We start from the raw sequence: 14,069 nt of genomic DNA on the forward strand, positions 1-14,069 counted from the left end.
ATGTTGGTCACCTCCAACAATGACTGTGTCTTTTGTGTATATTGCCTTCCAACCATCAATCATGCTACCTAAATTGGAAACCAATTTCTTATTTTTGTCCCTATTATTAAAATCTATAAATTCACCAACATATAATTACAATAATTTAGATCAATAATAACCATAACCCAATGGCTGTCTAGCTAATTAATACAGAATACTAGAAATATAATTATACAGAATGGGCAAATTATGAAGAACATGTTAAAGATTAGTGGCAAGACCGTTAATCATCTGTCTATGTCGATAAAACATGTACTAGGGCATTGCATTCATTGACTTCATTCAGTCATCTGAGCGCCTGGTCCCGTCTCCCTCTAGGAGGTCTATGGTTCCATTCCTCCAAGGATTTTTTTTTTTTACGTGTCGCATCATTGACGTCAGTAATCCGCGACGTGTTTCGGCCAGTTAATGCTGAGCAAATACTGCACGGGCTCATCATCCGCGACATTGATCTGATCTTAAACGGCTGAAGGAGGTCGGCAAGGATGGCTGGAAACGCTTTAAGATCAACGGTAAGGAATGGAGTAGCCAGTGGTTGCAAGTTTTTAATTAGTATGAATAATCATGCTGGTATTCGAGTTATGTCGAGTGGTACAGATGTTGGGTCTGTCAGGCTAGAGTTCAAACTTTGGTGCGGAGAGGCCCTCTCATGCTCTCAGTGGTAACTCGCAGTAGTAACGTTGTTGCTTGGATGTGTCCAGTGTATTGTGAAACTACTAACGTGGGTTAGATAGTGATTTCAGCCTTATAATCTGGCTGTCTTGGCTAAGTATTGCAGTTTTCGCAGTTCTTGATCACAGTTGCACATCTAGCTAGCTAGCGTGCCAGTGATCCCCACCTGATTCATGTGGATTAAGTAGGTTAGCAAGCGACCTACCTAGATAAAATGCTAACTGGTAGTAATGTTCCTTCTAACGGTAAATTTAATCTATCTGGCTAGAGTGAGTAGATATGAGCATCTTGATGGTGAACCCCATAGCTCGCTACGTATCGTGATGTCCACCCTTTGCCATATATTGGCCTTTGATGGTCAAAATGCCTTTTATTTTGGTAACATTTTGTGTTCACTTTGAACTTAAATGAATAGGAACTCAGAGTTATGCTTGGAAATAACTTTCAGCTTTAGAAGAGTAGATAAGATCACATATTGATCTAGTCCTCTATCTACCCACTTAAGCTATGAGGTGAGAATTGATTGATAATAATGATCAATTTTGTTTGGACACAAGGCCTATTCCTTAGACTGATAGAGACCATCACACAATAACTCTGTTGTACAAGATGGTATTCCTCAGAACTAAAAGCCCATCGATGTTGCTTTTATTACAAACATTGAATTGATTGTTTTAAACAGCTGTTATTACTTAAATTCTGTAGTCATATTGTGTAAATAGCATCTGGCTTTTATGTTTTTACAGTTAATTCTTGTTGGTTGTTCACTATACCAGAAAATGTCATTCACAGATCTACTAATCTATTTGGGTTAGGCTCAAAATAGTAAGATTTTTTTTATCAGTGGTAGAGTTTATGCTTCTGTAATAATCCAGACCGATGTTATATTTTTGGATCACTTTCTCAGATGTGGAATAGATAGGTATTTAGATCAATCCATCCATCCATCCATCCATCCATGTATCCTTGAGAGAAATTTTGTTACAGCAGCATACAAGTGGTAGCTGTATGGATAAGGTAATAGTAGTAATTATTAATAGTAGTGACTAGTAATCAGAAGGTTGTTGGTTCAAGCCCCACCACTGCCAGGTTGCTACTGTTGCATCCTTGAACATGGCCCTTAACCCTCAACTGCGCAAAGTTGTATTCAGTTAGAATTGTAAGTCGCTTGGTCTTTACCCTTTGCACATATGGGATTTAACCATACCAAAGTGGGTCAGTTATCTCTTTCCCTTAGAAGTTTTGGGGCTTTTATGAGGCTTGTGATGTTTATCACTGCCTAGACCTAAAGTATATGTACTTCTTGCAGCTCACGGTATGTCTTAAGCCCAATGGCAGGGTTTTGATCATAAGCAGAGTTCCAGTTCTAAAATTTTGGTGACACTCAAATCTTTCTTTTATGGAAAAGTCTAAGCCAGATAGCCCTTTTCCCATAATCCTTTTGCTCTCTGTTGTCGTTATGTCACCAGAAATAATAGTCAGTCGATAATGAAAAGCAAATGCTATGCTTTATAGTGTTTACTAGCAGAACCAGATCCCATCTGTTAATGTGGTGTTTCTTTTCCTTTATTAAAAATGCAGATGGACTGTGACAATACAGACAAGTCTGCACTCACAGCATCAGACATGCTCATTGGCTTGCCTAGGTGTGAACTAGCCTCACCTGTCAAATTTTGACAGTCTATGTGGTGTACGGAGTCAGTTTTGTTTCAGTGCAGATTTTACTTTTTAAAAAAAAATTTTTGTTTGTTTTTTCCTTCAGTTGTCTCGTGTCCTAGGTGCTGTGAAAAGTCAAACACAGCCCAGAACATTTTCCAGAGGAGTAAGTACATGGAATTTTGGATTATTTTCCTTAATGTTAAACAGCAATGCAAAATTCACTTAGGACTGGGAGAAAATACGTTTGAAATGTTTAATAAAGGTTATGAAATCAAATCGGTTTTATCGTCAAATTGAACATGTTAAAATGTAAAAGGGTAAACCTTTATACACACACACACACACACACACACACACACACACTGTTCATGTGAACATCTTGCACACATCATGTATTCACTATACATACTGTGGACCATTGCAAAACAACCCTGAGTATCTAGGAAACAAACAGTAGTTAACTGTTTTGTAAGATTTTGCACTTTTACAGGGCTTACTTGACATACTATATCATTTCATTTGTTATAATGATCTGTTCTGTGTCAAAATGTACAAGCTGTATACAAGTTTTAGGATTATTAGTTTAGTTTTTTATGATTTTTATTTATATTTATGAAAGTATTTTGGATGGTTCTAATCTTTGTTGAATATTGATAGGCTGTGATGCTCAGGTGATCGGAATCTAAAGTCTTAGGCCAGCTAATCCTTGGTAATTTTTTTGCTTTCCAGGTGCACACTGTAACATTAATTCCAGGAGATGGAATTGGCCCAGAGATCTCCACTGCTGTAATGAAGATTTTTGAAGCAGCTAAAGTAGGAATAACACTGGAGATTCTTTTAAATCTTGTATTGAGCAAGATTTCAATCTAATTAAACCACACCTTCTGCATGCTGCTTTGTTCTTGGTACATTCACCTAATTGTGACTACCTAATTTTAAAAAGCTCAAGTATGTTGGTCTTGAGAGTTGGGTACTTACAACACTAAAGGCTTGGGTCTGATTCCCTGGGGGCACACATGCTGTCCTACTGAGAAATGTGTACAAGTTGGATATGAGCATCTGTCAAATGTTGAAAATGAAAATAAAAAATTACTCCCTCTGTGAGGCCTGCACTAAGTGAGACTTCATTTAGCAGCAAGTGGATCCTTTCGCCACCTGCAGGTTCCTATTCAGTGGGAGGAAAGAAACGTTACAGCCATAAAAGGACCAGGAGGCAAATGGATGATTCCTCCTGAAGCCAAAGAGTCAATGGACAGAAGCAAAATAGGGCTAAAGGGTATGTCCACTTCCTTTGTCATATATTTATCTTGCATTTTCTGTTGTTGTTCACATCATGATTGCTAATGCTTAGGTCCTCTGAAGACACCTATTGCTGCTGGCCATCCCTCCATGAACCTACTTCTCAGGAAGACCTTTGACCTGTATGCCAACGTGCGCCCATGTGTGTCTATTGAGGGCTATAAGACCCCTTACACAGATGTCGACCTGGTTACCATTAGAGAAAACACAGAGGGAGAGTACAGTGGAATTGAACATGTGGTATGTAACTGTAAATATTTGTGCCTTCAACTTTGTCTGTCATCCTTTAAAATGTGGGTTTTATCCCCTTTGAATGTGCTGTTACGTAAACATGCTATGACTTTCAAATATTCTTAACTTTCTACATCTAAAAACAGCTTGTTTTTACTATGAAGCCACATCTTTCTACATGCGTGTGTCTGCCCCTCTTTTATCATAGAAGTTGTACTCTTCTTTCTGTTTTTCCATTTTATCAGCTGCTCCATTCTTCCTGACTATGTTTTCCTGACTATTTTACCACTGAATTTCAGCGAGTATACACAATTTGTTTTTCAGTGCAAGTTTTTCTCTAGGTAGGCACAATCCACCTGCTTTAAATCAGATGCTCCACTATATGTCAGTCATGCATGACAACTGAACTCTTTATCCCTCTGCCTCTACACTGTCTGCTGTAGTCTAGCAGTGTGTGTGCATTTGTTTCTAGACTTGCACACTGTCATGCCCCTATAAAACATGCTGTGCTAACCCCTGAGCCTTAATCCTGCATCTCTCAACACAGTATGTGTCATAGTTTTGGTGAGGGACTGTATGAACTCCTAGAACATCTACCGCAAGAGCTGTTTGTGGTGTGTGTATTTTGTTGCTCTGTGGCAGTACATTTGTGCTCCTTTTTCCTCTGTACTAGATTGTGGATGGGGTTGTGCAGAGTATTAAGCTCATCACAGAGCAGGCAAGCCGCCGCATTGCAGAGTATGCCTTTGAGTATGCCAGGAATAACCAAAGAAGCAGTGTTACAGCTGTTCACAAGGCCAACATCATGTGGGTGATATTTGTACCATTTGTGTGAATAGGCATTCATTCATTTCACACCTTTCTTTATAATGGTTAACACATTATACTTTATTACATTTTCACTTTTTTTTTTTTATATAAAATTTTTCACTTGTCTAAGTGTGTTAAATTAGCCAACATAAGTTGTGTGTCCAAATTGTGCTGCTTTTTTTTTGTTTTGTTTTAGAATATCAGGCTATCATAGACACCATGCAATTACTTTAATTCACCTTAATTAATTAATTTAATGTGCACCACAATACAAAACAGTCAAACCAAAATCATGAACACATTTGATTCTATATCTTCAAATAAACATAAACAAAAATAATGGAATATGTAATATGTAATGTACATCAACCTGGAACCATGTTAGTTTCACCTCAGGTTGTTCATCACCTAGTAGTTTTTTTGCTAGGTTCAAGTTCACATGATCCATTTCCTTATAGCCCTTAGTGTGTTCTTGTTCAAATTTGTAAGACTGGAGATGTTAAATCTAAAAAATAATTGTATTAGTAGTTTGACACTTCATATTTTAGAGTTTGTGTCTGTCCTAATCTCTTGCCACTTTAGGAACTCAAACCTCATATATTCTAGTCTGTTAATTACACGGTGACATGTTATTATCTTAAAAAAGCATGGGATTCTCTCATGTTCTACCACTGTGGTTTCCTTTTACTTTAAATGATGAGCTTTTATTACCAATGTATTGCCTTAATTGGTTTTGTAAATTGAGGAAAACATTTCCATGGAACTATATTAAAACTTGTTCAGTGGAAAAATCTATTACTACTGTAGTTGTAAAAAAAAAATTAAAAATTCTCCTCACATTAGAAATTATTTTTATCTCCTAACATTAGGAGAAGCTTTGGCAATTGATGGTGCCTTGTAATTGATGTTAAGCACTGCATGGAAGCTCCATCATTATTCTGTTATTTTGAATCAGCTAACCATTTTTTTTTAAACAGCTACCTCTTTTAAAATGACTACACTGTAATTATTTAGACTTTACAACACTCATATTGTGGGTGCTTGCTCACTTCTTGTCTGTGCCATAGGCGCATGTCTGATGGCCTCTTCCTAAGAAAGTGCAGAGAGGTGGCTGAGAACTACAAGGATGTGAAGTTCACAGAGATGTACCTAGATACAGTTTGTCTCAATGTATGTATTCTTGAATCTTTACACACATTTTCTACTTTTCAGCCAAGGCCAAAGTCCAAATTTTGTATTGACTATTGTATACAGGAGCATAGGTAACAAGTAATGGAACTGTAGGACTACCAGTCAGCATCATGCAAAATGTGTATAAATAATAATACATTTATTATTATTATTATTATATGATGATGATGATGTTTGGCTGTCATAGTGGTAATGTATTTTAAACATTCACTTGCATCAAGAAAAAGAAAGAGAACCTTTTTAAGTTACATTTTATTTTTCATTATTTCATTATCCAACTGGAGAATTTTTGGAGTTGCTGTCCCACGTCTGCTTTTGCTAGTTCTTGTCAGCAAGATTATATAAGTGGAGCGATGTTAGCTCTGTGTAGTTTCAGCCTTAGAGGCTAATGACCTGTTGTCTTTCCACACCTTCAGATGGTGCAGGATCCCACTCAGTTTGACGTGCTCGTCATGCCCAACCTTTATGGTGATATTCTGAGGTGAGTTCAACCCTCTGAGTCAGCCTAAAGTGTTCTTTCCTAATGAATTGACTACCAACATTTTATGGTGCATGGTCTCTTCATTTCAGTGATCTTTGTGCGGGACTAATTGGAGGTCTAGGAGTGACTCCTAGTGGCAACATTGGTGCCAATGGTGTTGCCATATTTGAATCGGTATCTGAAGTATTCTTTTGCTCTAAATGGAATAAGAATTGACATGCCCAATAAAGTACATGTCCGCTCACATTCCTGTACAAGTTTTATTTGGCCCCTGTGCACAATCGTATTGTTTATGGGGAACTTGTGTGAATTTGTGTGTTTAAAAAAAAAAAAAAAAAACAGGTGCATGGAACTGCACCTGACATTGCTGGCAAAGACCTGGCCAACCCCACAGCCCTTCTGCTTAGTGCTGTGATGATGCTACGACACATGGGATTGCACGCGGATGCCAAGAAAATTGAGACTGCCTGCTATGACACCATCCGGGACAAGAAGGTGTGGTGTATAATCTTCTGAAAGAGACTAAGTTTCCTGAACAGAAAACATAATTCTCAAGTTATGTTGGAAGAAAAGGCTTAGGATTTTTTAGGCCATCTTTTAATAGCATGTAAAGTGTATAAATTAATGTAATTTTTTTTTTGTCTACCTCATGCCAGTATTGTTACTTAATTGTTTTAGGTTTTGACCAAAGACCTTGGTGGAAACTCCAAATGTTCTGAGTTCACAACAGAGATCTGCCGGAGAGTACAAGACATGGACTGAAATTATGTCAGCGATTGACTGACTGTCTATGGTGTTCCTGACTCAAAGGATGCATACCAAAAAAAGTCAACTTCATATCATTCTAATATCTACGCACAAATCTACTATTACTGTATATGTATACATGAAAACAAAAATGGCTGACGGTTTATTCTGGAATGTTGTTTTTATTTTATTTTATTTTTTTCACTACTTGAATAACATACGATATATCTTCATGTCCTATGGTATTCATTTGTGATGTACTCTCTCTCTAATTGCACTGGTAAAATAGCTTTTATTTATTGCTTGTATTTCTTGTCTGTATTTTAAAATACCTATACCAATTTGTAATTCGGTTAATAGCAAGCATATTCTCATTCAATATATAAAAGATCAAATTCATTAAAGTTATAGATATTTTGAATGTAAATACTTGCTGGTCTTTGCTGTCTAAAGGTAGTTTGCTAATTGTACTTAATGATTACCATTTAAATATATATATCCATGAAGTAGCTAATGAATCAGCCATAAATCTTAGAATGATTCAGTAGGATTCAAAAAGCCATTTCTGTGTTTCAAAGCAGAGTAATTCTAACTGAAACAGGACTATGTTGGAAATACATGTTGCTAAATCTCACACAGACACAGGAATAGTTATACTTTCCATTGTTTCCATTGATGTTAGCAGATCATATGCATCAGATGTGACCACAGCTATAAATATTACTTACCTATAACTGACCCTTACACAAACTCTTTACTTGATTACTTGTTATAGGCTGAGAAGTAAAGGCTTATATTTTATATACTGCAAGTACATCCAACAAGCATTTTTGTAATCCTAAAATAGGAGACTACAAACTGAAGGCACTTAGCGTTACTAACATTAGTTTAAAGTTTAAGTCCTATTTCAAGATGTTTATGACAAAAAAGATGTTTGGTCTGTTAGAATCAACAGTTCCCTCTAGATTGTACTAAGCTCCTTTTTTCCTTCATTCTCGGTAGAAGGTCTCGATCTCACTCTGGTACATCTTTAGGACAATGGGTCGTCGCAGTTTCATTGTTGGGCCTAAAAGGTTACAAAATAAGATTTGCTTATTTTACATTAAACGGACAAAAAAAATCTATCCAATGCCAAGACCACACTTACCTAACTCTCCTCCGGAGCCTGAAAACTCTTTCCTTAAGATGGTCCATTTCTGAATTCGTTGGGCATTGGAAGTGGCCTTTGCATTGACCCGATCAATTCCCTCTTGAATGGCGTGGTTCACCACCTTGTCTCTCCCACCTATTATATCTGAAACATTTCTTGCTTGGCTTCCAAGCTGCTGACAGTATTCCACAGCCTCCAAGCTAAGGTTATCAGTAGGCTCCATGGTTTCAGGATTGGTGACACACTGAACAAAGGAAGTAAAATCACTAGTTTTATCCCATCTTAACTTTGTCCAGTATCTTTCTGATGTGGAATGCACTGCTGTTTAGATGTAGCAGATTTTCCTGTTCTAAGATTACCTTGAGTGTGAGAAGTATGGATAGAAACTTTCTCTTGTCCCCTATCAGCATAGCATTGCTGATGATGGGTATCTCCCTTTTCACAGCTTGCTCTATGGGGAGTGGAGGAATATTCTCTCCACCAGCAGTAATTATTAACTCTAAATAGAGAGAGGGAAGAACACTAACAATGCTTTACATGAAAAATGTGTAACAATGATTTAAGATGGTGTTATCTGAATTATGAGTAAAAATACAAAAACAATATGCTTTTTTAAATCTTTTTAATCTTGTATGCAACTTATTTAACCTTTTATCCTTCCAGTGATGTAAAGGAATCCTTCCTCATCCATCTTGGCCAAGTCTCCAGAACGTAGCCAGCCATCCTCACCCAAGGCTTCCATTGTCTTATCCTCCATGTTGAGATACCCCATGAAAATGTTACGCCCCCAAAAGCACACCTCCCCAATGCCATCTGCATCTATATTGGCTAGTTTACATCTGCAGCCAGGAACTACTTTACCACAACTAGAAGTTGAAAGTAAACAGTGAACAAAATGAGAACATATTTTATTAAATACTGTATAAAGAACTTCCAAGCCTAAACAATCTTTTATCTACGCTGGCAGGAAGATGCAATAAATTCATGCTGAGTGAAATGTACCTTAGGAGTTTGCAGGCCTTGGGGCCAGACATAAAGTGAGGTCCAGCACTCTCGCTCATCCCATAGACCTCATATATCCAGATGTTGAGGCCAAGGAAGAATTGCATAGTATCGCTTCCAATGGGAGCTGCACCAGAGAACTTTTGACAACGAGAGAAGCCTAGTTCAGCACGAAGTTTCTCCATGACAAGGGAATCTGCTAGAGTGAAGACAAATGATTTCTCCTCATCCCTGTTCCAAAAACATAAATTCAGAGAGCAATAACTTCAATGTAGCTGATCATAAAAGAGGAATAACTTAAGTGTATATGAGGAATTGTTGAAGTGATGTAATCATCTTACTTTGTGGACCTTTGATTTGCGTCCAAGATAACTGACATGGCCCAGGTCACAAGTTTCTTTTTCATGTATGCACTGTGAGAAATCTCCTCTTTTATTTTCTCCATTATTTTTTCCCAAACACGGGGAACTCCCATATGTGATGAAGGGCTGGCCTCTCTAAGAGTGGTTATTAAGCTCCCCTGAACCGGAATGTCAACATATAGATATTACCAGTGAACTCTGCAAGTACTATTTAATGCTACTTTTAATGGTACGACACTTTTTAAAATTAGTGCATAAGCACATAAGCATATCAGGGCATACTTATTACGCTCTGATATGCTGACAACATATCAGGGCATCTTGACAGTACCTTACAAAAAAATGGTAAGATCATTCCCTCTCCTGTACCTTCAAAGCATCAGGCTGAGCAAAGTAGACTAGCTCCCCCCACTGGATCCCTGTCCACAGATCATAGATCTGACCAGCAATGTGGCTCAATGGCAGGTAGCTCACTATTGTTTCCTGTTTCACCTCAGCAGGCTGCATGTCACCAGCCTGACTAGCATGGCGAGCTGTCCATGTAATCTACCAAAAAATAAAAGGATTTGCAGATATAATATTAATCCTAACATATAATGTTAAACATCTAATGCTCAAAAGAGTTTTATTTTAATAGTAATTAGGCTCCTATAGCTTTATAGGGAGATATAGACATTGGAGATGGTTTTCAAGACAGAAGTACTAGACAGGTTTATTCCTTAACCAAATGGTACATGATGAATCTCCGACTTAATTTAAAATCATTTAAAATGTTGTTTTTATAACAGTTTTCTTAATGTAATGTTAAAGAAAGACAGATTTCATTTAAAATGAAAGTAGCATCTTAGTATCTTTTCATCTTATTCGCACATTAGGTCACTAGAATAGTTATGCTTAATACTGTGAATTACTGTAATAAAGCTGGTTTGTAAAATATTTTTCTGTATTATTCTTTTTTTTTTTTCATTTTCATCACAGTATACCTACATTGTCATGGCTGAGCATAACTCCTTTTGGCATGCCTGTGGTTCCCGAGGTATAGATGAGTACACAGCATTGGTTGGCTTTCTGACTGTCAATAATGTCGTCAAGTGATTTGTCAGAAATGTCCACTCCAAAACCCATGAATTCCTCCCACTATCCAAAAACACAGCAACAGTTACTCTGGGGTGCTCACTGCACAGTCTGTATGTGTGTATGTGCAGATCATATTATCTTACTGACTGAATAGAGATTGGGCATTTTTTTCTGCAGTGGCCCGGAATACTGCACAATCGCTTTTAAATGTGTTAGGTTATCTTTTATCTGTTAAAAGAAGGAGTCAACATTAGATAAGGCATTTATACACTGGCAAAGAGAAGAAGACAAACAAAAATATATGCATTACCTGCAAAATTTTATCCAGCTGCTTTTGGTTCTCAACTACAATGACATTTGCTCTTGAGTCACTAGCCACATAAAGGCAGGCTTCTGGTGAGTTTGTGGCATAGATCCCTGTCATTAAACCCCTAATGGAATCACAAGTCTTAAATAATAATATAGACATGAAGATAGCAGTTCAAATTAATTTTATTTCCACTGTATGCTTTAGAAGTATCTTACCCTGCAAAAACAGCTCCTACAGCAGAAAGGAACCACTCTTCTGAATTAAATCCTAAAATGGCCACACTGTGGAAACGCTCTAGGCCCAACTAGAGATATGTGGAAATCAACATCATTTGGTATTATCAGCTAGACTCAAGATCTTAGAACCACTCAGAACTGTTCATATGGTGCCTTTAATTTGGTCAGAATGATGCTGGAATGGGTTTTTGAAAAGAATTATTATGTAATTAAAACAGATTTTGTTCATCATTAAGATCACCTTTAGAAAGCTCTTGGCAGCCATCCTGCATAAATGGTAGTATTCGGAGAATGTGATCTTTTCCCATTTATCATTTCTTTTAGTTGCCAGGGCAAACAAATTTCCGTATTTCTGAACTGAGGTCATGAACATCTGATGCACTGTGATGGGTTCCTGAGGGCAAAGTTCATCAATTCTGAGTCGCACTGATCCATTCGCCTCTGTGGTCCAAAGGCAATGAGCTGGTGCCAAAGACACCCCTTCCAGAACCTCTTCAACACACTTTTTCTCTGCTATACAGAATAGAAGACAATGACTATCAAAGGCTTTATGGTCTTTTAATAATGTGAAAAGAAGAATTCCTCAGACCTGATGAACAGCATTCCATAAAAACGCTAATCCAACTTGGAGTATAACCAAACCACAAGCCTTTTGTTTATTAAAAAGTTGCTTAATACAGACAGCAATGGCTGCAATGGTGTGCCAACCGAAGCTGGCTTACTCACGTGTTTCATTATCCATAACCTGTTCTTTTCCTTCTTCTCTCAGGTCTGTCATGAGCCCTGGAGACAAATGCTCCGAGCTGTAAAAGAGAGTGGGCACAGTAGCCTGTGAGAGGAGGCGAGCTCCAGATCGCAGTTATGCATAGCAGAGAGCCACTGCTGCAGCAGGAAATCACATGGCTTCAGTGCAGCATTGTAAACTCACACAATGTCGGGTTTTAGTTATCAAGTGCCAAAGCCCCTGCGGCTTTGTAATAATGGGGAGTGCCCAGAATGCATGAGCACTATTCCTTCCCATCGGTTGTGGAAACATTTTCCCTAAAATTTGATGTTGTCTAAAACAGCTATTAGGTTTTTTTGTTTTTGTTTTTTGTTTTTTGTTTTAAAAACACCCCATGACTTTGAAACAGGCTGCATTCTAGTAAACCTATTTGAGATGCTCTTTACTCTTTGTATGCAGTACCAGCAAACTTGGCATTTCTTTTTCTGAAAAGCCCCAAAACACACTAAAACATCCAATGTTTTTCTGGCTGAATAATACTGACAAGCTCTTTTTAAACAAAATGTTATTTTCTCACCAATTCTACTAATCTCTGGACCAATTTAATTGGCACAGTTCAGTAATAGCCATTTACTTGCCTACTTTCCCACAGTTAGAATTATGTAAGTACTGATATAATTAGGAATTTGAAATAAAAAAATATATATAAATGAAACTTTCCCAGCTTTTTTGCATAAATACAAGTTATTTTAGAATAGGTTGTTTTTTAAAAGCACTTAATAAACTTATGTAATTATTACAGCGTATTAATCAATGCCACTACAGTATTCTAAACCTTTGACAGTGCATTGCTAGTATAGGTTAAATAACCCCCTGATATATCTTCATACCTGCTTTGAAGTTTCTCTTCATAACTATGATGACTTTTGTTGCAAGCTGTATGTTGGAATATTCCATTACTGCTCATGCTGGCTGCTGTGATCGTTTGTCCTGCACAGACACCTTCCAGTTCTTGGTATAATGACAGAAAGGCAACCCCACTCACTCCCCTCAGAGAAAGGACATGAGGCACCAGTGAACAGAAACACAATTCTCCAGTCTCCAGCTATGAAAGACTTCAGGTAACTGACTGTAATTTTTTAACCCAAAACATAAGCAAAAGTTTTAAATTACTTTAGAAGCTACTTCAGTAATTGATTATTTTTGTGAACACTTTAGTTTTGAAGTTTGTTTTGTAGCTTGTTGTTTTGGGGGGTGTGAGATCACTTTATGCATATTAATGAGCTTGGGGCCATTTTTGTATGCTACAAACTTCTTAGTCTCAGCTGTGCACTGATTTTTTTTTTTTCAAATCTTTTTGGAAGCTTGAAAAAGCTCACTTGTACTAGACTTGAAAACGGTAACTTTAAACAGTAGTCACTTTTAGCTAGACCTACTCTAGAACTGTCTAATATTTAGATGTAGCTTTCAGATGTACCCAGTCTACATTAGTTCATTGATAAAATTATGTCTTATGCAGTGCATAATTATGCCATGTTTTCAGTGGTTTCTTTCATAAAGCTGCAATGTAGGTGCTGGCTAGATAATTTGTATATCTACACTAAGAACATGTAATGCATTGTATCAGATTTTTTTTTACAGTGAAATGAGTGGCGATACATACAAAAGCAGGGAATATAAATACAAAAACCTATGTTTGCCCATTGGACTGCTCCTCCACTCAACCATTAGGCTCTAATTGTTTCAGGGGTGTCGCTGACTATGTGACTACCAGGGAGGCAAGGCAGGCCAGGATTTCCTAAAGGATACGCAGATCATGTTTTAACTATGTTTGCAGATATTTTCCTAAACAGTACATGCCTTTATAAATCTACACTGAAAATGGCCATTTAATATTTGTCAGTCCATTAACTTCTAAATCTAACCCTACAGCCAAAAAATGGTTTTAAAAATAACTCACGCATGACCCAAGTTAGCTAAACTAAGTCAGCCAGTCTAGGACTTATGTCCACTTTAGGCTAGTATCTTTACTGACCCTCTGGTGACACAGCACGTCACCTCCCTCAGATAGGAGCT

General features: G+C 37.4%; 2 protein-coding genes across 3 annotated transcripts; one reads left to right on the forward strand and one right to left on the reverse strand.

Annotated features, from left to right (window-relative positions):
* The first annotated feature begins 437 nt into the window (after positions 1 to 437).
* Positions 438 to 7,559, forward strand: idh3a (isocitrate dehydrogenase (NAD(+)) 3 catalytic subunit alpha). The gene is made up of 11 exons (XM_027003272.3): positions 438 to 554; positions 2,477 to 2,536; positions 3,103 to 3,186; positions 3,535 to 3,649; positions 3,725 to 3,912; positions 4,577 to 4,710; positions 5,781 to 5,883; positions 6,321 to 6,385; positions 6,475 to 6,559; positions 6,728 to 6,880; positions 7,064 to 7,559. Exons 1-11 carry the CDS (start codon positions 528 to 530, stop codon positions 7,145 to 7,147), a joined length of 1,098 nt encoding a protein of 365 aa, XP_026859073.1. The 5' UTR covers positions 438 to 527; the 3' UTR covers positions 7,148 to 7,559.
* acsbg1 (acyl-CoA synthetase bubblegum family member 1) lies at positions 7,422 to 13,103 on the reverse strand. Of its 2 annotated transcripts, none has more exons than XM_027003271.3 (14): positions 12,884 to 13,103; positions 11,996 to 12,072; positions 11,511 to 11,779; positions 11,249 to 11,337; positions 11,034 to 11,154; positions 10,871 to 10,951; positions 10,634 to 10,783; positions 10,016 to 10,192; positions 9,626 to 9,804; positions 9,285 to 9,515; positions 8,931 to 9,148; positions 8,642 to 8,781; positions 8,280 to 8,526; positions 7,422 to 8,198 (listed from the first exon to the last, which is right to left on the reverse strand). In XM_027003271.3, the coding sequence occupies exons 1-14, from the start codon at positions 12,958 to 12,960 to the stop codon at positions 8,122 to 8,124; spliced, it is 2,133 nt and encodes a 710-aa protein (XP_026859072.3). In that variant the 5' UTR covers positions 12,961 to 13,103; the 3' UTR covers positions 7,422 to 8,121. The 2 variants fall into 2 exon arrangements, with proteins under 2 accessions (XP_026859072.3, XP_026859071.3); XM_027003270.3 differs by having other exon boundaries at positions 11,511 to 11,782; positions 12,884 to 13,102.
* Between the last annotated feature and the right edge of the window lie 966 nt (positions 13,104 to 14,069).

The sequence above is a fragment of the Electrophorus electricus genome, chromosome 4 (genome assembly GCF_041902795.1).
Source record: "Electrophorus electricus isolate QZ-2024a chromosome 4, ASM4190279v1, whole genome shotgun sequence".
NCBI classification, from domain to species: Eukaryota; Metazoa; Chordata; class Actinopteri; order Gymnotiformes; family Gymnotidae; genus Electrophorus; species Electrophorus electricus.

Bases quoted from the DNA above. Each gene is read 5' to 3' on its own strand.
- idh3a (XM_027003272.3), top strand. From the start codon at position 528: ATGGCTGGAAACGCTTTAAGATCAACG. The intron at 4,711-5,780 runs GTGGGTGATATT...TCTGTGCCATAG, and splicing joins GTTCACAAGGCCAACATCAT to GCGCATGTCTGATGGCCTCT. The intron at 6,560-6,727 runs GTATCTGAAGTA...AAAAAAAAACAG, and splicing joins GTGTTGCCATATTTGAATCG to GTGCATGGAACTGCACCTGA.
- acsbg1 (XM_027003270.3), bottom strand. From the start codon at position 12,960: ATGAGCAGTAATGGAATATTCCAACATACAGCTTGCAACAAAAGTCAT. The intron at 11,338-11,510 runs GTGATCTTAATG...ACATATCTCTAG, and splicing joins CTGCCAAGAGCTTTCTAAAG to TTGGGCCTAGAGCGTTTCCA. The intron at 8,527-8,641 runs GTAATCTTAGAA...TCCTTTGTTCAG, and splicing joins CCATACTTCTCACACTCAAG to TGTGTCACCAATCCTGAAAC.